This window comes from Gigantopelta aegis, chromosome 10, assembly GCF_016097555.1.
Source record: "Gigantopelta aegis isolate Gae_Host chromosome 10, Gae_host_genome, whole genome shotgun sequence".
In the NCBI taxonomy this organism is placed as follows: Eukaryota; Metazoa; Mollusca; class Gastropoda; order Neomphalida; family Peltospiridae; genus Gigantopelta; species Gigantopelta aegis.
In genome coordinates this window covers 60558148-60577724 of record NC_054708.1, presented here as the reverse complement: position 1 = coordinate 60577724, position 19577 = coordinate 60558148, and the positions used below count along the sequence as shown (strand labels likewise).

General features: G+C 34.7%; 1 protein-coding gene across 1 annotated transcript; it reads left to right on the top strand.

Moving 5' to 3' along the window:
- Window positions 1–649: 649 nt before the first annotated feature.
- On the top strand, window positions 650–18813 carry LOC121382930. Its single transcript, XM_041512611.1, has 10 exons — window positions 650–746; window positions 7166–7518; window positions 7882–7964; window positions 8617–8660; window positions 10104–10179; window positions 10735–10836; window positions 13030–13086; window positions 14128–14164; window positions 15954–16075; window positions 16886–18813. The coding sequence occupies exons 2-10, from the start codon at window positions 7173–7175 to the stop codon at window positions 17102–17104; spliced, it is 1086 nt and encodes a 361-aa protein (XP_041368545.1). The 5' UTR covers window positions 650–746; window positions 7166–7172; the 3' UTR covers window positions 17105–18813.
- Window positions 18814–19577: the final 764 nt, after the last annotated feature.

Genomic DNA, 19577 nt, shown 5'->3' with positions numbered 1-19577 from the left:
GCTAATCGAAATGAGTAGCACACGAAGTGGCGACAGATGGTTTCCTCTCTCAATATCTGTGTGGTCTTTAACCATATGTCCGACGCCATATACCTGTAAATAAAATGTGTTGAGTGCGTCGTTAAATAAAATATTTCCTCCCTTCCTTTATAAAAGGACAGAAAAAAATGTTTCATGGACATGTGGTTCAAAATATGTTTGTGTTGTAACCGATCTCGGTGGTGTAGCCTAGTGGTTAAGCCATCGGACTTAAGGCTGGTAGATCCTGGGTTCGCCTTCCTGTACTGACACCCATACAGAGCGAGTTTTAACGACTCATAACTAGGTGGGTAGGTGTAAGGCCACTGCATCGACTTCTCTCTCACTAACAACTAATCACTAACTCACTGTACTGGACAGACTGGTACGTCTGAGTTGTGTCCAGGACAGTGTGCTTGAACCTTAATTGGAAAATAACTATATTGAATCATGTTTGTTTATCGTGTTAACAAAGCGGCCTTATCCGTATTCTAAACAGCTATGAAAAGTGTGCTTGAATCAGGACCTATTACAGAATTTTTAAATCTTAAGTTGCAGCAAATACTGACACCACCTAGACCACTATTTCATTATTACCTGCATCTTACTAGGAAATTACGAATAGCGGTCAGAAAGTAGTCTTTTCGAAATCGTAGCGCCATCTGTCGACAAGACATTTTCATGCCGGTTTAGAGGGAAGAGAAATTAATCTAAAGGACTTGCTAACCGTAATGCGTTTCTCGAATTAGCGTTTTAGTTTATTTATTTTTTCAAAATACGTAAATATTTTTATAGTGTGCATGTTTCAAAGGGATATCTTTATTTATAAAGGTGGTTTAATTTGACGGAAAGGCGTGCTCGGTAATGGAAGAGAAGATAACCCTAAATGAATCAAAATCATGAAAATGAATATATGCATATAATGATATAATTGCATATCCGCGTTTACTCGAATTTTTAATAATAACAAACTGAGGTAGGGCTTTCCTTTGGCACTGTTACGTATAAAGAACATTATAAATAATAAATACTTATCATAAATAGAGTTAGGGTAAGTGACAGTGCCAAAGGAAAGTCCCCCCCCCCCCCCCATCATCGTAATTGACTTTTTTTACCAAAATAAGGGCTGAGTGGCAATCAGATTGTTAACACAGGGTTGGGGTGAAGGTGCCTGAATAACCTACACCTTTGGATACACTCATGTCACCTTAGTCTGCAGGGGCAGGACGTAGCCCAGTGGTAAAGCGCTCTCTCGATTTGCATTTGGTCTGGGATTGATCCCTGTCAGTGGGCCCATTGGGCTATTTTTCGTTCCAGTCAGTGCACCACAACTGGTATATCATAGGCCACTGTATGTACTACCTTGTTTGTGGGATGGTGCATATAAAAGATCCTGTGCTGCTAATCGAAAAGAGTAGCCCATGAAGTGGCGACAGCAGGTTTCCTCTCTCAATATCTATGTGCTCCTTAACTATATGTCTTGATGCCATATAACCGTAAATAAAATGTGTTGAGTGTGTCGTTAAATAAAACATTTCCTTCCTTCCTTCCTTAGTCTGTGAAGCACAAAAGTCTGCACATGTTAATTACGTTACATTACATCTTGAAACAAGTGTTGGGGTATGTTTGTAAATAAACAAAAACGTTAATTTAATTCATAAAACAGTGGTTAAAACAACACATTTTGATTGTGAATACCGTATTGTTCCTATTTGTAGCGCCCCCTCTAATATAAGCGCCCCCTATGATCATGAGAAATGTATCATGAAACGGTACCCGTAAAATAGTAAAACTGGATTATCTGACTGCCGACTTGAAATGATTATAATCCGTAAACAAATAAAATCCAAACAGGTGAAGCACTACGACACTAGTATGGGCGAACAGTATGTCACACATATCGTTTATCAAATGTATGTCGCTGTTATCTCCACGCAGAATGAACGCACGACACTCCGTTAACGCTGTTCAAAACCGGAAGTACAAACATACCGGTAGGTATTTACACCGACACTGTATATGCCTACGTGCACAGTACCATGTATTTCGATAAATCAGCTGACGATGTACGGTACGCTACGTCATTTCAACAAGAAAACGTCACTGGTGGAGTGACTCGGCAGCAAAGCTTTTGATGTCTCAGCGAGCCAGACGCATTGACAGTTTGATACGAGGATTTTTCACACGTATTACGAAACGTGTTCTAGTACTCTAATTAGCGCTCCCCCTTTGTGTTTTGCATCACGCCTGGGCGCTACAAATAGGAACAATACGGTATATGTATAAAACTGATAGATAATTTGATTGAAAAAAACCCTGAATTGATTGAGGCTGGCAAAAGTATATACTTTTAGCGTATTAAATCAGAGTTTTTGTATTGTATCACCTGTCAACACATGTCTGCCACCGCTGTAATGATTAACTTTGTATATCAACTTACACAAGTTTACACAGAAGCCTCAATGCATGCCTTATTGTAATTTAAATGAAATAAATGTTTTATTTTATCTGTTGATGTAAACATCCAAGCATACTTTGAATTTTCTTCCGAGTGACACAACACAATATGGCTGCTCAGAATTTGAAGCTTACACTTAAAACATGGCCTATATTTTAGCTATAGTATGTTTCAAAATTATAATTTATTGGGCTATATGTCTAACGAACACTGACTGTGTTCATTTACACAGTTAATAACAGTTAAACAGATAGCTTTTGTTGAATAATGATCAAATTTTTTGACATTGGCTTTTTTTAATATATAGTCATTTTGTGTTGTCCAAACTAAGGAACACCATTTATATTTACCTCATTTGCATAATCTAAATTTGTCTGAAACAGACTATAACAGGAAATGTTTGTTGTTTAGAACTTACAAAAAGTAGGATCCATTATTTGTTGTTGCTTCTGTAAACATTAGTGACAGAAGTGGTTGTTTTATTGTTTGCTGCATAGGCTTATGTGCCGTCATGCAGGCTAGTAAATTACAGAGGGGTCCCACTAAAAATATGAGTTCCCAAAAAAATAAAAAAATAACTTTCAGTAGTAACATGTTTATTGTTCCATTGTACTGTGGTAGTAAAACAAATATTTTTTTAAAAAGATTTTAACTTTAAAATATAACACATATGCTTAGATGTGCAGACTTAGGTGACACCAGTTTATATAAAGAAAATATATACAATTAGTGTTTTCCCTAGCTTGTTTTAGCATGGTGCGGCACCATGCCTCAGTAGTCCAGTGCCATCTTGCCTTAATCAGCACCATGCTGCCCTGAGATTAAACAAGCCTTTTTCAGCAATTAATTCTAAAATTGCCTTTATAAAACGCCCAAAAAGGTATTATTAATTAATAAAATATGCCTTTTATATCTTTTGCCATTCATTTATTAAAGCAGGCACATAAATTAAATTAATTTTTGTGTATTTTTAATGAAAAACAAGTGCCCCGAAAATAGTGAAAATGCCCCAAAAGTGTTTGGTCTACCATGCCTTGCTTAATTTCTATGGAAATCACTAATAATAATGGAAATATTCTATACTACTTTGAATTAGGAGATAACCATATTGAGTTTTTATATTTGTGGGTGTTACTGTCTATTTGATCCCACAAATGTCATTTTTGACAGAAGGCGTTAGCCTGAGGTCAAAAATGAAACATTTGCGGGCATCAAATAGACAATAACACCCGCAAATATAAAAACTCAATATGGTTATGTCCATTGTAAAGTGGATTGTTTTTCAACGGAACTAACTATATTTGGTATTTCTTGAAAAAAATACCTGGCTATAATCTAACTGTAGACCCATGAATTGTCAACTTCGCCTGTTCCAATTACTAATGACGTCATTAGCTTTCCGGGTGTTATTGTCTATTTGATCCCGGAATAAGAATGTAATTAACCAATCACAATATAGAACACACTCGCCATCAGTTTACAACGTAGAAGAAATATGGCAATGGAATATATCTCTACACTTTGTTTTGTTTATAAATTGAAATCTTACAAATCTTGTGCCATTGAAAGTGCAGGGTTTCTGCCAGAGGGTAAAACGAGTATGGCGTCATACATAAATGTTTTTGCAGATTTTACAGTGGTACAGAAATGGAAAATATTTCATTAGCCCGCCAGACCAGAACCAAGTAAAATTTACCAGACCGCCATAATTTCTCCAAGTCTGCTACCCTATAAAACAATATATTACTGTTTAACATTTAATGACAAAAACACTTGGTAAGTAAACAACATCATGTGTCAAACAAACAAAATCAAACCCTAAAGCTTGATTGGCAAAGAAACAAATTTTGAAATATTTTGGTAAAGACTCACTTTTTCACATTTCTTTCATATAGATTTACAAAATTCAAGTGGCATCTCGCAAGTATTTAACAGAAGAATATATTCAAAACACACCGGCAGCATACTTTGAACGTAAACAAATACTTTTTAGGAACTATTGACATTTGAACGGCTCTGTTTTTGGGGAATGTGGCTAAATCGGAACCACTATCAAAATGGAACCATTTCTGTTGTCCAGAACGGAACCGATTTGGCTATAATGCAGAGTATGACAAATATTTTGAAAAGTCACTAGCCACAGGGCTAGTGGGTTTGTGAAAACCACTAGCCCACCAAGATAAAGCACTAGCCCAAATTCCTGATCAATTATAACTGGATTTTTATATAATTTTTGTAACATTACACATTTACGAGTATAACAGTAAAATAAAACAAACACTTAAATCATGTTGTAACTTTCAGTTTTTTGTCGTGTCGTACGTTTTGTCTTTTGTCAAGTGTGATCCATCATCATTGTCCCGTTTTCGTTTTTGCCCTCCCCTCCCCCCCCCAGGGGAAAATAATTGAGCAAACTCTTGGTTGGTATCTAAACACACTTATCAAAATAATTAAATTTAAATGAGGGTAAGACAGTGTGACACACGGTAATAGATGGTTCAGTGTATTTGGTAGTTGGTTATATATTTAGGGCCTACTATTTATGTCGCCAGGAATGGTGATGCCAAATACAGGGCATTATCCCGTGTCAGACCGATATCAAAAGAATATAACGGCGACATCTAATCCGTTGTTAATTGATGAACAAAAAAGGTATTATCTTGTATCGGCAGCTGTGACGTATTATCCAAACCGCTACACGTAATAGGCCAAGCCGAGTCATTGCATATGCGGTTACCATTAAAGTAAATTGTTTTCCTGATTGCCGATAACCACATGTTAGCGAAGTGTTAAATTACAAAACAATAGGTAAATAAAACAAACACTGAAATTCAAAGCATGGCTGGGGTTTACTTGATTGAGATTAACCTGTCGTCGCGATTGTGATTTCCAAGTTCTTAGCCTAAAACATATGTGCGAGATTAACCAATCAAAACACGCATGTCATTAGACTTTATTTCCTGTGCCAGAAACTTGAAAGGGAAAGGTAAACAATGCATGCTGTAACTGTGACGATGTAGAGATAGCATGTTACTGCAGTTTGCAGACCTAGCTCAAGTGGATTATTATTATATACTGATTGCGTTGTTGATATTATTCGATGACAAACGTCACAATCAAATTTATTAAACGAAGTTTCAGCCAAGAGAAAAAGAAAGAAAGAAGAAAAAAACCCACGATCGAGCGATGACGAGAGGAGGGGGGAAACCACTAGCCCGCAGGGGCTAGTGGTTTTGCGTTTCTCACTAGCCCAAACTTAAAAACCACTAGCCACAGGCGTTGGGCTAGGCGATTTGTCGAACTCTGTATAATGGCACCTAAATGTACTGGTGAAAATGGTACCTTTTCCCTTTTTTCCTTTAGCTATAAGTATAAGAGCATTTCATTGTATTGGGGAAAACGGTGTTACAAAGTAATAAATAATTAATATAGCTGTTTTATTGAAGATATCGTTCACAACTTGTAATGCCGTTTTAGCAATACATTTTTAAATTTTTGGTTCAATATAAGTCATATAGCCATAGATTTTTGTTCCGTTTTGTTTGGGGTCGATTTGGCACGGTTCCATTTTTGCTATAACCTGTTTTCCTGAATGTCTCGCCTGCGCAGTTCGGAACTCCGAAGTCGGCAATGCGGTACATGTATGGTTGTATTGAACTATTTTGTGATCATTCTGAACCATTTGTTTCAATTGTTTGGCATTCTGGCATGGCTGATGCGGAGTCGTGTATTCAATGTAAAAACATTTTTTTTAAAATAAAAAATAAAATACATAAATAAAATACATAAATAAATTTACAGACTGGTAGTTGCATTTTTTAACTTGTCTGTCAGAATTTTTACTCGCATTTAGCAAGCGGGCGAGTACTTTCTGCACCCCTGTTTTATTTTTTTAAGATGACCTTTTGACAAAATTAATGACTCTTAATAACTGAGTCTTAACCCTAATCCTGAACCTAACCCATTTTCTTTCTGGGGGAGGACTCCATACCCCCTGTCAACTGCGGTTGCATTCAGCACACATATTGTAAATATTCAATTCCATAGCGCCATACCCAAAAATTTCTTTCTGACGGAAACCCTGAAGTGGGGACAGGGTTTTTGCCAGAGGGTACAAAGGATAAAATGACATACCTTAAAATCCCGGAAAGATTAAAGTAAAAGAACTGCTATTTAAAATTGGTCAAAGTAATTGGGGAGGAAGACGGAGAAAGAAATATTTGGAGAGAGAGAGAGAGACTGATATATAGAGATATGAGGAGACATATGCAGAAAGAGAGAGATTGGGACAAAGAAAGAAAGAGGGAGACAGAGACACACACACACACACACTAAGTTATGTAGAGAGAAGTGGGAGGGAGATGTATGAAATGGTGTTAGGGATGTATTTATAATTTTAAAATAAGAAATAAATTGTTATTTAAGAACTATTTTGTTTTGGTGTATGGACATATTATAGGCGACAAGGCATTCAACATGTGTGCACATGCTACATACATGTACTCTGGAAAATGATAGAATGTCATTATTATATGAGTAGAGGCAGGTTTTCCCCCTTTTTAGTGAGTAGCAGGCAGAGTTTTAGCCACCATTGCTGTCTGCTTTTCTCAAACAAGCAACCTCTTTTTTAGAAGATAACGGACGCCCAGTGTAGTTTTAAAAATTTTTACAATATTTTTTTATTTACAGCTTTGTAATGATGGGCAAGAAGAACAAGCGTGGAAATGCAGTGGGCTACAGTCAGTCTGACTGGGTTCCCGTGGACGTGTCTGCTAGAGAGCCACAGTGGCGTGAGCCGGGCAGACAGAGTCAGCAACCTGCACGGCGACAAAATTACGGGGCCCAGGGTCGGTGGAATAGAGAATCGGAATGGTATCATCGTGGCTTTGACGATTTCTTTGGACCGAATGTGTATAACAATAATTACGGAATGTATCAACAGAATGACCCAAATTATTGGCTAAAGGAGCAGATTCGACAACGAGAATTGCAGTTAGCTGAAATAATGGAGAGACAGAGTCAGCTTATTTCACAGACAAGAGGTAAACTGTCATAGACTAATAATAAAGAGAACCAGTTACTGAATTTGTTATAGAAATAATTAACATAATGCAAACGATAAGATTGTTGTTACTAAGTAAAAAGTAAAACAACTAAATATTTTGAACCTATATGTAACTGAAAAAGGATTTTTTGTTGGTTTTTATTTTATTTTTATTTTTTTTTCCTTTTACAGTATTGCATACAAGAGTTAATGAATTGGCACCAAAAGCCCTTCTATCGATTTAATTTGTGGTACATGTTTATTAAGTTGTTTTTAAGGAACTGATTAACATAAATAATAACTGTATTTTAACATCATTGGTAAGTTATGTATCGTAAAGAGTTGTATTCTTTATTATCAGGTGCTATTGGTTTAAATCCACCACCACCTTTGATGTCATTGGATGTAAGAAAGCCAAGATTTGGACGCCAAAATTATGATAGGGTTAGTCAGTTCAGTTTATTCTATGAGTTAATAATTTCAGTTCATTCTGTTTTGATTACTAACTGTAACACTTTAACAGTTGACTGGTTCTTGTTTTTTGTTAATTATGCATTGTCAAACAGTAGCAATAAATGTTGCACTCGTTTGTGTTCTTTTAAAACATGTTATCATGAATTGTACATTATATATAGAAAATCAACCATTGTCATTCAACTTGGCTTTTAATATTCAACCCTGAATCCTCCCCCTCATTTTCACTGGTATTTAAATCATTCACATCCAGCAAATAGCGAGAATATTCAAACACTTGACCAACATTGGTCAAAATGTTGTCAAAAGTAAATAAGTGGTGCAGTTTTTTTTAGGCTTCAATTTTAAATTTTATAATTTATGATGTTCTTACTTGAACTACATTTTAACTGGGATGGTACTTAATTTCTTATAATATGAATTCTTCATTCAACTAGAAATAATTTAAATCGTTATATAATATTTTATTCTACTTGTGTCAACTAACTGGCTATTTTCCTGGATTAGGTTGACATAAATGATAAAAAGCCCTGAAACAAGTTGAACATATGCCATAAATGTAAGAAAATGTGGAAGTGTTGTGGTATGTTAATGTCTGTTTGTTGTGTGATTGTTATTTCAGGTTGGCTGGAAACAGAACAGGTCTGCACCACTTCCACCAAACAAGTTAGTATGTAGTCGGGGAATGTTTTGTTTTCAAAATTGTAAGTTGCGATAGTGCTAATCAGTTGAAAATCGAAACATGCATAGCAAATCATTACACTAAAATGTTCCATTATAGTCCACGTTTAAGTGTCACAATATTGTTAAAGCAAGATAAAAAGTATATCTTATATGACAGGTAGTGACACTGAACTATTATTTTCTGTTTGTTAGACCTGGGCTTTTTGATGTCACTGAACCATTATTTTGTTTGTTTGTTTTTTTAGACCTTTTGTCTTTTTTGATGTCACATAGTTTTATTTTTTGATGAAATTACACTGAGACAGCTTGACAGCTGCCAAAAAATTTGATAGTTATTGTTACGATTTAATCATTGTGATCTAAAAAGTTCAGTGGTAGAAATTAAGAAATATTTTTACTGGCTTGAGGGACTTGAGTCACACACAAAATCTCTATTCCCCTCCCCCCTCACCCATTATTGATTGGAACCATGTTGCTGATTGTGGCCAATCCTAAAAATTCAAACATATTTAATTGGCCTGTAAGTAAATGCGACTTTATAATTTGTTTGCCTAATTTTAATGAACATTAACTGATGTGATATAAAATATCAGTTGGCAGTTAACATAAATATTTTGTATCAAGTCAGAAACATAACACATGTGGGTCATAACAAGGTTAGAAATTCATTTTGTTGATTGGGAAACAATCTTTGCTTCTCAAATTCTAATTGGGAGGCGAATGTTTGAAACTGAGAAGCAGTTCTAAAGCACAGGTATTGCTACCATTTTAAATTTATTTTATCAAATCTATACAGAATAAAGAGTCCAAACAAATTATGTATCTGTTTTATATATTTATTACCCTGACCCTGAGACACTGACAGATTATTCACATTGTATGTCATTATCAATTGCAGACTCGCTAAATAAGCGTAAGTTCAGCCAGTAGTTTTTTTGCTAATGTTTGCTGAATTAGTTTTTACGCTACATGTTAAAGCGAATGACAACTCTGAGAACCAGTCTAAATAATTTGTGCGTTTTTATCACTCGCAGTTGCTGAATTCGGATTTGAAAAACCATAATCAGCCGATGTGATTTAAATGAGTTTCGAGAATGTTGTTGGTAGATAATTCTTCCATTATTGGTGTGCGCACCAATGTAAAATGGCTGCGTCCACTATGTCAGTACAAATGTAGTAATGTTTTAAAATATTTTAAGTTCTACAAATGAAATGCGGAAAATGTGTGACAAATGCAAATCAATAATTGTGGGATATACTGGAAACAATTTTTAGAAATAAGATGGAAAGCAAAAGCTGCTTGTGGAACAGATTATTGGAAAGCATTTTGTGTGTTTTGACAAATTCGAGACTTGCATAAACATAACACATTTAGGTCATAACAGTTTAAATAGGCGTGCTTTAAATTGTTACATTTTGTTTCAGGCGTGTGCATTGTGAAGTGTGCAAAATTACTGTTGATGGATCCTTCAAGACTCATTGTCGATCAACAACACATAAAGTATGCTTTCTTTATTGTCAGACCTTTAGCTTCATTAAAGAGAAAGAGTTCCCACTGTTAGTTAAATGATGAAGGGATAAATTGTATAAGATAATATATTGGAGGGGGAGGGGGGAGAACAGGTGAAATTCTTGTTCGTTAAAATAAATATTTAGAAAAAAAACAACCTTATGTTTGGATCTGTTACAATTTTGTTTTTAATTGACCACATGCATGTGTCTTTGTACTATGGATTACGTAAATCTACTTGTTTTTGCAAATTTACTATATTCATTTAAATCCCATCATGTATTCTTTTGCTTTTTGTACATTTTGGTCCAGAGTGAACTTTGCAATAGGACCTTTGCACAAATAAAAAGCATGGTTTTGCTTTTCAGGTCACTAGATCAAGAGAGAAAAGTTAAGTCCATTAAAACTAGCTTTCCAGTAATTAAATCATTACTAATCATTTAAAAAACCCAAAACAGTTGACACCTCATTGAGATACTGTGTGCAGCACACACCTTATGCAGGTTTTTAATATAATATAAAGGTTCTGTATTTGATTAATTTCAGAGAGAAGTGCAGGTTAAAAGAGGCTGTGGTTGGTGTGGAATCGACAGCTTCAAGTCTTTCACCGAGCTACGTGAGCACCGCATGACCCAGGGACATGTTGAGGTAGATTCACATAAGTTAAGCTCAGCAAAATGAGGGGAAAAAAAGAACTTATGTGTTAAAATTGTTACATTAAATCAAAATTGTTTATTTTGGATATAACAATCAAGTTTCAAATCATATCATTATCTCTGATGACTGGTGTTCAGCTACGTTATGACATTTGTTAACAGAGCCTTTGTGATGCCGATTTGTCCAGCTTCCGTCCGTCAAATTTTCAACCTTCAGTTTTGATTGAATTCTTTCGTAACTTCGTACACCCTCCACAGACTAATAAAGAGATATTTTAGGGATTTTGTTTTTCATTATTTTCATTTTGTAGTTTTCAAATTTAAATTTTCAATTTAAAAGTGTATATTCTCCTAGAGTTTTTATTGGATAGTTCGTACTCTCAGGGCTAGTCTTCACAACTAATATATATTTTTTAATTTAAATTTAAAAGTTTATCTTCTAGAGTTATTATCAAATAGTTATAAAACTTGATACTGTGATTCTCTCGGGTAGTCTTTATTTTTTTTTTTATTATTTTTTTTTTTTTAAATAAAAATTGTTTTGATAATTTTTGTTAGGTTTTATTTATTTATCACTAAAACACTACATATTTTTTCCTCTGACGTCCCTGTTATGTCTCTGATCTAGAGGTATCTACATGTACGTCATTGGTAGAGAACTGGCCTTATGGGTGATGTTTCACAGCAGGTGACAATGTATGATATGTAGGGCATCCACAAGTCCAAAATATTGGACTCTAGTACTCGAGGTTCAAACTCGACCCGGACCCGAGTATCCAACAAGTACTAAAGTAATGTCGGAAATGGAATAAAACTGATTTTCGTTGATTTTGTCTTTCATATTAAACTGACATGTAAATATTTTGTAAATATCTATTTAATGATACTCTACTTAATTTAGCATTTACTTGTTTGAGTTCTCATCTCATTGATGTACAAGGTGGTGTTTACTCTTGAAAATAAAAGAAAGATGTCAGTAAACGGGTGATTTGTGCTCTTTATTGGAACAGACTATAAAAAGAAAAATGATCGACGTGTTAATTTCATTGCTGTTGCAGTATGTGAGGGGCTGTTTACCCATATCCCTCTCCAAAACAAAATATTTGTAGACATTTCTAAGTAACTTTTGAGCTAAACTGTCAAGAACCATTCTGAGTGTGTGATCTATTATACCGGTATTAAAGGTGCTATGTACATGTATTAAAGGTGTTATCTGCAGGTTGCATAATCACATCTAATGCAAATATATATTTTTTTAAATTAAATTTTGCTTTAAAATTTAAAGACTACACCTTCAACTATATGCCCACAAATGATTCTAACAATATAATTTTATCTACTAGTAGAAAATACATTTTTATTGGAGAATCTTTATCACAAACAGATGTTCACATATAACTATGATATAGCACCTTTAAGTGGTTGCAAGATTGTGTAAATTTCTAATGTACTTATATTGAATTTATATTCACTAAATATGCTGATCATAATTAATAATTTATGCTGCAATTCAAAATACTCAGTTAACTTGCAGTTTTTAATTAAAAGTTTGTTTAAGGGTAAATGAAATTGCCACATGTTATAGTCTATTCCAATAAAGTACACAAATCACCTGTTTACTGACATCTTTCTTTTATTTTCAAGAGTAAACACCACCTTGTACATCAATGAAAACCCAAGCAAGTAAATACTAAATTAGGTAGAGTATCATTAAATAGATATTTAAAAAATATTTACTTGTCAGTTTAATGTGAAAGACATAATCAACGAAAATCAGTTTTATTCTATTTCCGACACTACTTTAGATGACAGTGACAGTAAAATGGCATTATGCATCTTATTTCCAGCGCTTAACATGGATGCCAAATCATGCCATTATATTGCATTTGACACATTCAACTTTTGTTTTTGCTTCATGTCCCATAGTCCTATAATGTAACCGGTGGCAAGCATAATGGCAAAATGACATGACATAAAGTATAATTAAACAAGAGAGTTCTTCCTTGTATGGGTACTCGAGTCCTGTGAACGGACTCGAGTCTTGCTAGAATCGACCTGTGCCAGAGTACTCGTGAAGGCCATAATGACATGATAGCCAACGATTACTCCTTGGGCTGAGGTATCTTGAAACATTCCTTTCCTCTCATTCTTGAATGCATTAAAAATTGCTTGTTCGCTCTTTCAGAAACAAGAAAAATATGGAAAGAAAAAAGGTGAAAAGGAAAAGGATATAACTGACCCAGTAAGTTGTGATTTATTTATTTTAAAAGAAGAAAGTAATATAAAATATGACATAAAACTACTACAGGGGACAATATTTCAAAATATGATTGTTCAGTTAGATGAATTAACCTAATGAATTACCCAAATTTGCATTTAACTTACATTTTAGGTGGTGGAACACAGCCTCGCTTGATGTACCATTGGTTTGGTATCAATCCTTGTCAGTATGCCCATTGTGCTATTTCTCGTTCCAGCCAGTGCACCATGAGACTGGTGTATCAAAGGCTGTGTTATGTGCTATCCTGTCTGTGGAATGGTGCATATATAAAAGATCTCTTGCTACTAATGTAAAATGTAGTGGGTTTCCTCTCTAAGACTATATGTCAAAATTACCAAATGTTTGACACCCAATAGCTGATGATTAATAATTCCATGTGCTCTAGTGGTGTCGTTGAACAAAACAAACTTTAACTTTTCAGAAAAAGTAATGGTTCAACATGTAACCGATCGACAGTTTTAGTGATCTTAAAGTTGCGAAACTGACGAGAACTGAACGACGGTTTGCATGAAATAGGATGCCCTGCTACACTAATCTGTTCTGATCCAATCGATACAACCAACATTTGTCGGGAGTTGTCGATCAAGATGGACATACCTGACCCTTGAGTGGCTATAGGCTCATAAATAAGAGTTTTGGTTGGTTGGAATGCAAGCAATATAAGCATCTACTTGAAATGTGAAAGTGTTTATTCTCCTGATACTAGTGATAGTGTTATAAACAGTTTTCACTTCCCACAGAATTGAAGTTGTTGATAAAAGTAAAATAAAATAAAATGTCTGTGAAATTTTAATTTGCTTTACTTCTAATATTTGGTCAATATTGTATTTAATTTGTCTTCTTTTTTTCTTGTTTCCTTGTCAAATTTTCAATATGGTAACTTGCTAGCAAGAAATATTTGGTATAAATATCATGTTGTGGAAATGTTTTTAACTAAGGCCTGTAGATTAGCCTATTATATTTTTTAACCATATTTGTAATAATGGGATATTTGCATTCCAGGAAGATATGCCTGCATATGAGCCAGGATGTGTTAGAGGTAAGATATTTACATTTTATTCATTCTTATTTTCCTCTTATCTCTCTGTCTCTCTCTCTCTGTCTCTCTCTCTCTCTCTCTCTCTATGTGTGTGTGTCATGAATCTGTGTAGGTATGTATAGCTGCATTTGACATAAATTATGTGCATATATTAAAATGCACTCAAGGAGTTGTGGTCAGTTAACAGTGAGCCAGGTGTCTGTCACATTCAACACTCGTAAGGTTGTACATTTGCCTGCCACAATATACCTACACAGTATATTTGTATAGATTTTGTTTTCAAGCACATGCAGACATGCATTGTCTTGAGTATGGTAGAAACATTCTAGAAGTAGAGAAAGGTAGCTGAGAAAATGCTGCATACTAAGTATGCAATGATCAGTATATCTACTTCTCTGTAGACAATGTGTACCTTGTTTAAAAATTAGAATTGGACTGAATGAATGCCAATTTTTATTTCATGAAATTATCTGTTGTGCATGCTTGAATATGCATCAATGAATTCTGGCTGTACATGCAAACATATAAGCAGATACATGACTTTATTTGTTGAAGTTGTTAACAGATAAAGCATACTGTTAAAATAGTAATTTTAACGTCATCCTTTTTTATGGGTGTTTGTTGTGTTCCTGTGTTGATCGGTGCTGTTTCTATTTGTAGCGACTAGCACCACTGTTGACAGTGTTGTTGGTTGCAGGTTCCTATGATCATGCCTAGGGTTGAAGGATGCATGCTAGGAAGCACAAAATTAACATCATTTTTAGTGATCTAAAGTAAGTTTTCATGTTAGCATCACAAAAAAGATAAATTTTATTTTCCTCCAGTATCCATTCAAATATTCATTAATGTTTTTTTTTTAAATCAACATCGTAAAAACAAGATGAGATTTAAATTATGTCTAATGGCTATGATTGACTTCATTGCAAAAAGGAACTGCAGTTTAATTATTAATTAATACATTCTTATCAAAGGTATGGAACATTTAAACTTTATATTCAATCTGGGAAGACTTATACATTTGTATTTCAGCGTATCTGGAATGTCGTATTTAGTGCCGGAATAATGGCACTCAAATTTGGACTTGGGCCATTCTATTTATGAATCATCATAACTTGCTTGATCAGTAGAAAAACCCCATTCACATACGTCTATATAAAGAATACACATCAAACGAGAGTAGGTTTTTTCTCATGTCATTTTTCTGCCATATTTTGGTTAGGGCCCTATTTTAGGCTACTGATTAAAATCGGTAGGCAAGCCTGATACCCAAATGAAGTTTTCAAACAGATTTTATATTTGTTCTACTTTTTTGTTTACTTTGTTATACATATCAGATGGGGAAGGATATTGTTTAGTATCACTGTATGTAGGGGCGTGACTGAGGATCGAACCCCCTCGGCAACCTCATTCAGACCTCATCATGGAAAGAATTGAGTGACTTGATTGTTTGCTACTCTAACTTGTATTATAGGGAGTCATTGAAAAATTACCATATTGATACAATACATGCTAAGGGGAACACAAAATTACTTGCCTTGAACTAATTTCAGGGAAGTGAGAGTGATATCTCCTCTTAAACGGCCTATCAGAGACTATGGTATGTACTGCCCTATCAGGGGGAAAGTACACATAAAAGATCTCTTGCTGTTAATATAAAAACATAGCAGGTTTCCTGTGTCAGAATTATATTTATCAACTGCTTGACATCAAGTAACCTATGATTAATTGATGAATGTGCTCTAGTGGTGTAGTTGAACAACATTAAACTTGGGGTTTTTTTTACATTCAGGTCAGAAGTATGTGACACCAGTGACAGGATTTTATTGCAAGCTGTGTAAGAAGTTCTTCCGTGAAGAATTGGCAGCGACTATCGACCACTGCAGCTCAGAAGGACATTACGAGAAATGGAAGGTTTGTTGTTGTTTATTGCTTTTTTGGTGTGAGAGATGCGTTATACTAAAATCTTCATCTGTTATTAAATTATTAATTTTATTTGTTGATTTTTGCTAAATATTTACATTTTAACTTCTCAAAGCATGTCCTATGAAGTAAATATTCAAGCTATGTTTGGTTTTGGTTTTGATCTCTTTAGTTCTTGGTGTTAAAACTGAATAATTCAGGTGACATGGAAACAGTAGTTTCAGGGCTAGCTCTGGCACTCGCCAATTGCGAATTTCCAAAAACAATTGCCGAATTTTATTTCAATTTGGCGAAATAATTTTATGAAATAAATGATATTTTGGTAGAAAATAACTGGGTTTCTTGCCATTTTTTAAATTTAGTAGATAATTAAAGAAATTTTCTACTGATCCAGAGCTAGCCCTGAGTTTAGTTCAAGAAATGTTCCAAAAGTTACTAAAAATAGTTTTAAAATGTGTACCATTCTGTTCTGTACAGTTGGAGTAGCTGTGATAATATACATATAATCTATGAATATTATCTCAAACCATGTTAAAATTAACTTTTTTAAAATGTGTTTAATTTTTATTGGTTTGACATGCATTGAGATGAACATATATTGATACAAATATGAGCAACACCAAATTAGTTTATGATAGGTGATGCATTCTATTCCACAGAATTCTTGTTCAGATTTTTTTTCTTTTAATAAAGTTTTGCTTCCTTTTTCAAATGTGACACTTTTAATTTGTGTGTGTAAAAATATGGTGCAACCCATCTTGTCTGACAAGTTATTATTAATACGTCCATGTCTGATTACAGGAGGCTAAGTTGATGAGTCTCCGTGACCGGAAGAATGCTAAGACCAAAGAACAGGCCAATGGTGATGAAGATTCCAAAGAAGACGGCAGTGAAGATCCCAAGGAGGATGCCGCCGATAATTCTGCAACAGAAGAAGATGTCAGCAAGGACAAGGAGGAGAGCACTGGCTCGCAGCAGACGGGACCAGACAGCGAGGACACGTCCGACGATTCCCAGTAGTCGCGGAGACGAGGCCGCGGCACTTTAACAATGTTCCATATGTGTACTGGCTTGCTCTATTCACTTGTAATGTTGTTTCTCAACTTGGAATAAGGTGATGATAATACTGCAAACTAGAAAATGTTTTTTTTTAAGCACTTCATGTTTGGCTAAGAATTTCTAGAGGATTAATTGTTCAGGCTAACGGAAAGAAACATAGTTGAAAATTTCCAACATGATTACCTATAAAAAGTCATGTCAATTATTTTCTGTGATCTTTTAAATAATTGGAATTTTTTTTAATTCTATTTGCCTTCTTTTTTTTGTGTGTGTGTTTAAATCTTATTATATTATAGGTTAAAGGTGTTAATCAGTTTTGGGAAGAATAAAAAGTTGACTTGGGTGTCATTGATTAGGACTTTTATGCAAGCCAAATTGACTTCAATGTATTTATCAAATGATGTCTTTTTTTTGTGTGTGTGATTTTTTCCAATATCATTTAAGACCTTTTCTACAAAATAAACATATAAACACATATGCTTTAATAGTGAAATAGTAGAATTCTATATAAGTTAAAGTAGATAAATTTCAAATTGGTTTATCTATAATAACTCTGGGACATCTCTCAGGGCTTTAGATCTCACTAATTGAGGCACAACAGGCATTTTGCCTTTTCTGAGCACACCAAGGTCTTTTAAGTGCAGTAATGTTGTTAATGGAGTATATTCAGGAGTATGGTAAGGAGTATATTCAGGAGTATGGTAAGGAGTATATTCAGGAGTATGGTAAGGAGTATGATAAGGAGTATATTCAGGAGTATGGTAAGGAGTATATTCAGGAGTATGGTAAGGAGTATATTCAGGAGTATGGTAAGGAGTATATTCAGGAGTATGGTAAGGAGTATATTCAGGAGTATGGTAAGGAGTATATTCAGGAGTATGGTAAGGAGTATATTCAGAAATGCATTTTAAGTTATTTTAATCTAATTACAGCTCAACATTCCGTTGATTTTGGGATGAAGTGTTTTGAGGTTAGCATGTTTGTACTTAATTTGGGCACATCCTTTACCACCTCCGTTTTGGTGCAATCTAAAGCCCTTTTCTTTTCCCCAAGTTGGTACTGAAAGTTATTTGCATTAGCAGGAACTAGGAGTTAACTAATGCAAGTATTTACTCAGTAGGAACAATTATTAAAATGTTAAAACAATTGCAGCAACTTGATTATGATTTTAGTTGCAACAACTATATTAAGAACCTTTTCTCTTCCTACTTTCTTTTTATTTAATAGTATCCCACATGTATATCAAAATTGTGGTGTATTTAATGTTTATAATTTTAGTATTTTGTATAAAATTTCTTTTGTTTAATTTTGTTTAACACAAGAGTATGATGCTCGGAGTACTTTCAGATAAACTCGACATCTGTGTGTTGTTTGTTACGGCTTCTTAACAGTGACCAGGATTCTGTTGTTAAGACTTATTCTTTTTTTGTTGCTTTTTAGTTTTTTAAATTTCAGTTGTTTTTTCTCTCTCTCTCTCTCTCTCTCTCTCTCTCTCTCTCTCTCTCTCTCTCTCTCTCTCTCTCTCTCTCTCTCTCTCTCTCTCTCTCTCTCTCTCTCTCTCTCTCATATTACTCTGTTAACCTTGTAGGTGTAGATTGGCATCATCTGTGTCATTCAGGACGTAATGTCCTTGGCCCTGAATGAACATGAAATTAAAATTATCTACTGTACAAGGCATGTTTTGTTTGTTTTGACATTAGTAGTGATCTTGCCCGTCAGTGGGCCTATTGGACTATTTCTCATTCCAACCAGTGCTCTACAGCTGGTATAACAAAGGCTGTGGTATGTGCTATCCTATCTATGGGATGGTGCACAAAAAGGCTCCTTTGTTGCTAATCATTAAGTGATAGTCCAGTGTACGCTAGCAGCCGATTTCCTCTCTCATTAAATGTGTTGAGCGTCTGAAAATAAAACATTTCTTCTTTCTTAATATAGATGGCCAGTGTTTCTGCCAGAAATAAATTTATGGGTATGGCACTATGAAATTGAATATTTACAATGTGTGTGTTGAATGCAACTGCAGTTAATGGTGGGTATGGGGGGGCCTCCCACAAAAATAAAATGGGTTAGGTTTAAGGTTAAGAAAATCATACAGTAATGGTAACAAGAAGTTTGTTTTGCTTAACTATACCACTAGAGTGCATTGATTAATTAATCACCGGCTATTGGATATGTAATGATAAGAAACCCTGATGGTAATCCGTTGACTTTATGGTACCAGTTGAAAGCTGATGAGGCATCATGTCTGTCATTACCATTTTATTAGCCCATGCAACTCAAGATTAGGGGTACCGGCCTTGGCATCGTGGTTAGGCCATCGGTCTACAGGCTGGTAGGTATTGGGTTTGGATCCCAGTTGAGGCATGGAATTTTTAATCCAGATACGGACTCCAAACCCTGAGTGAGTGCTCCGCAAGGCTCAATGGGTAGGTGT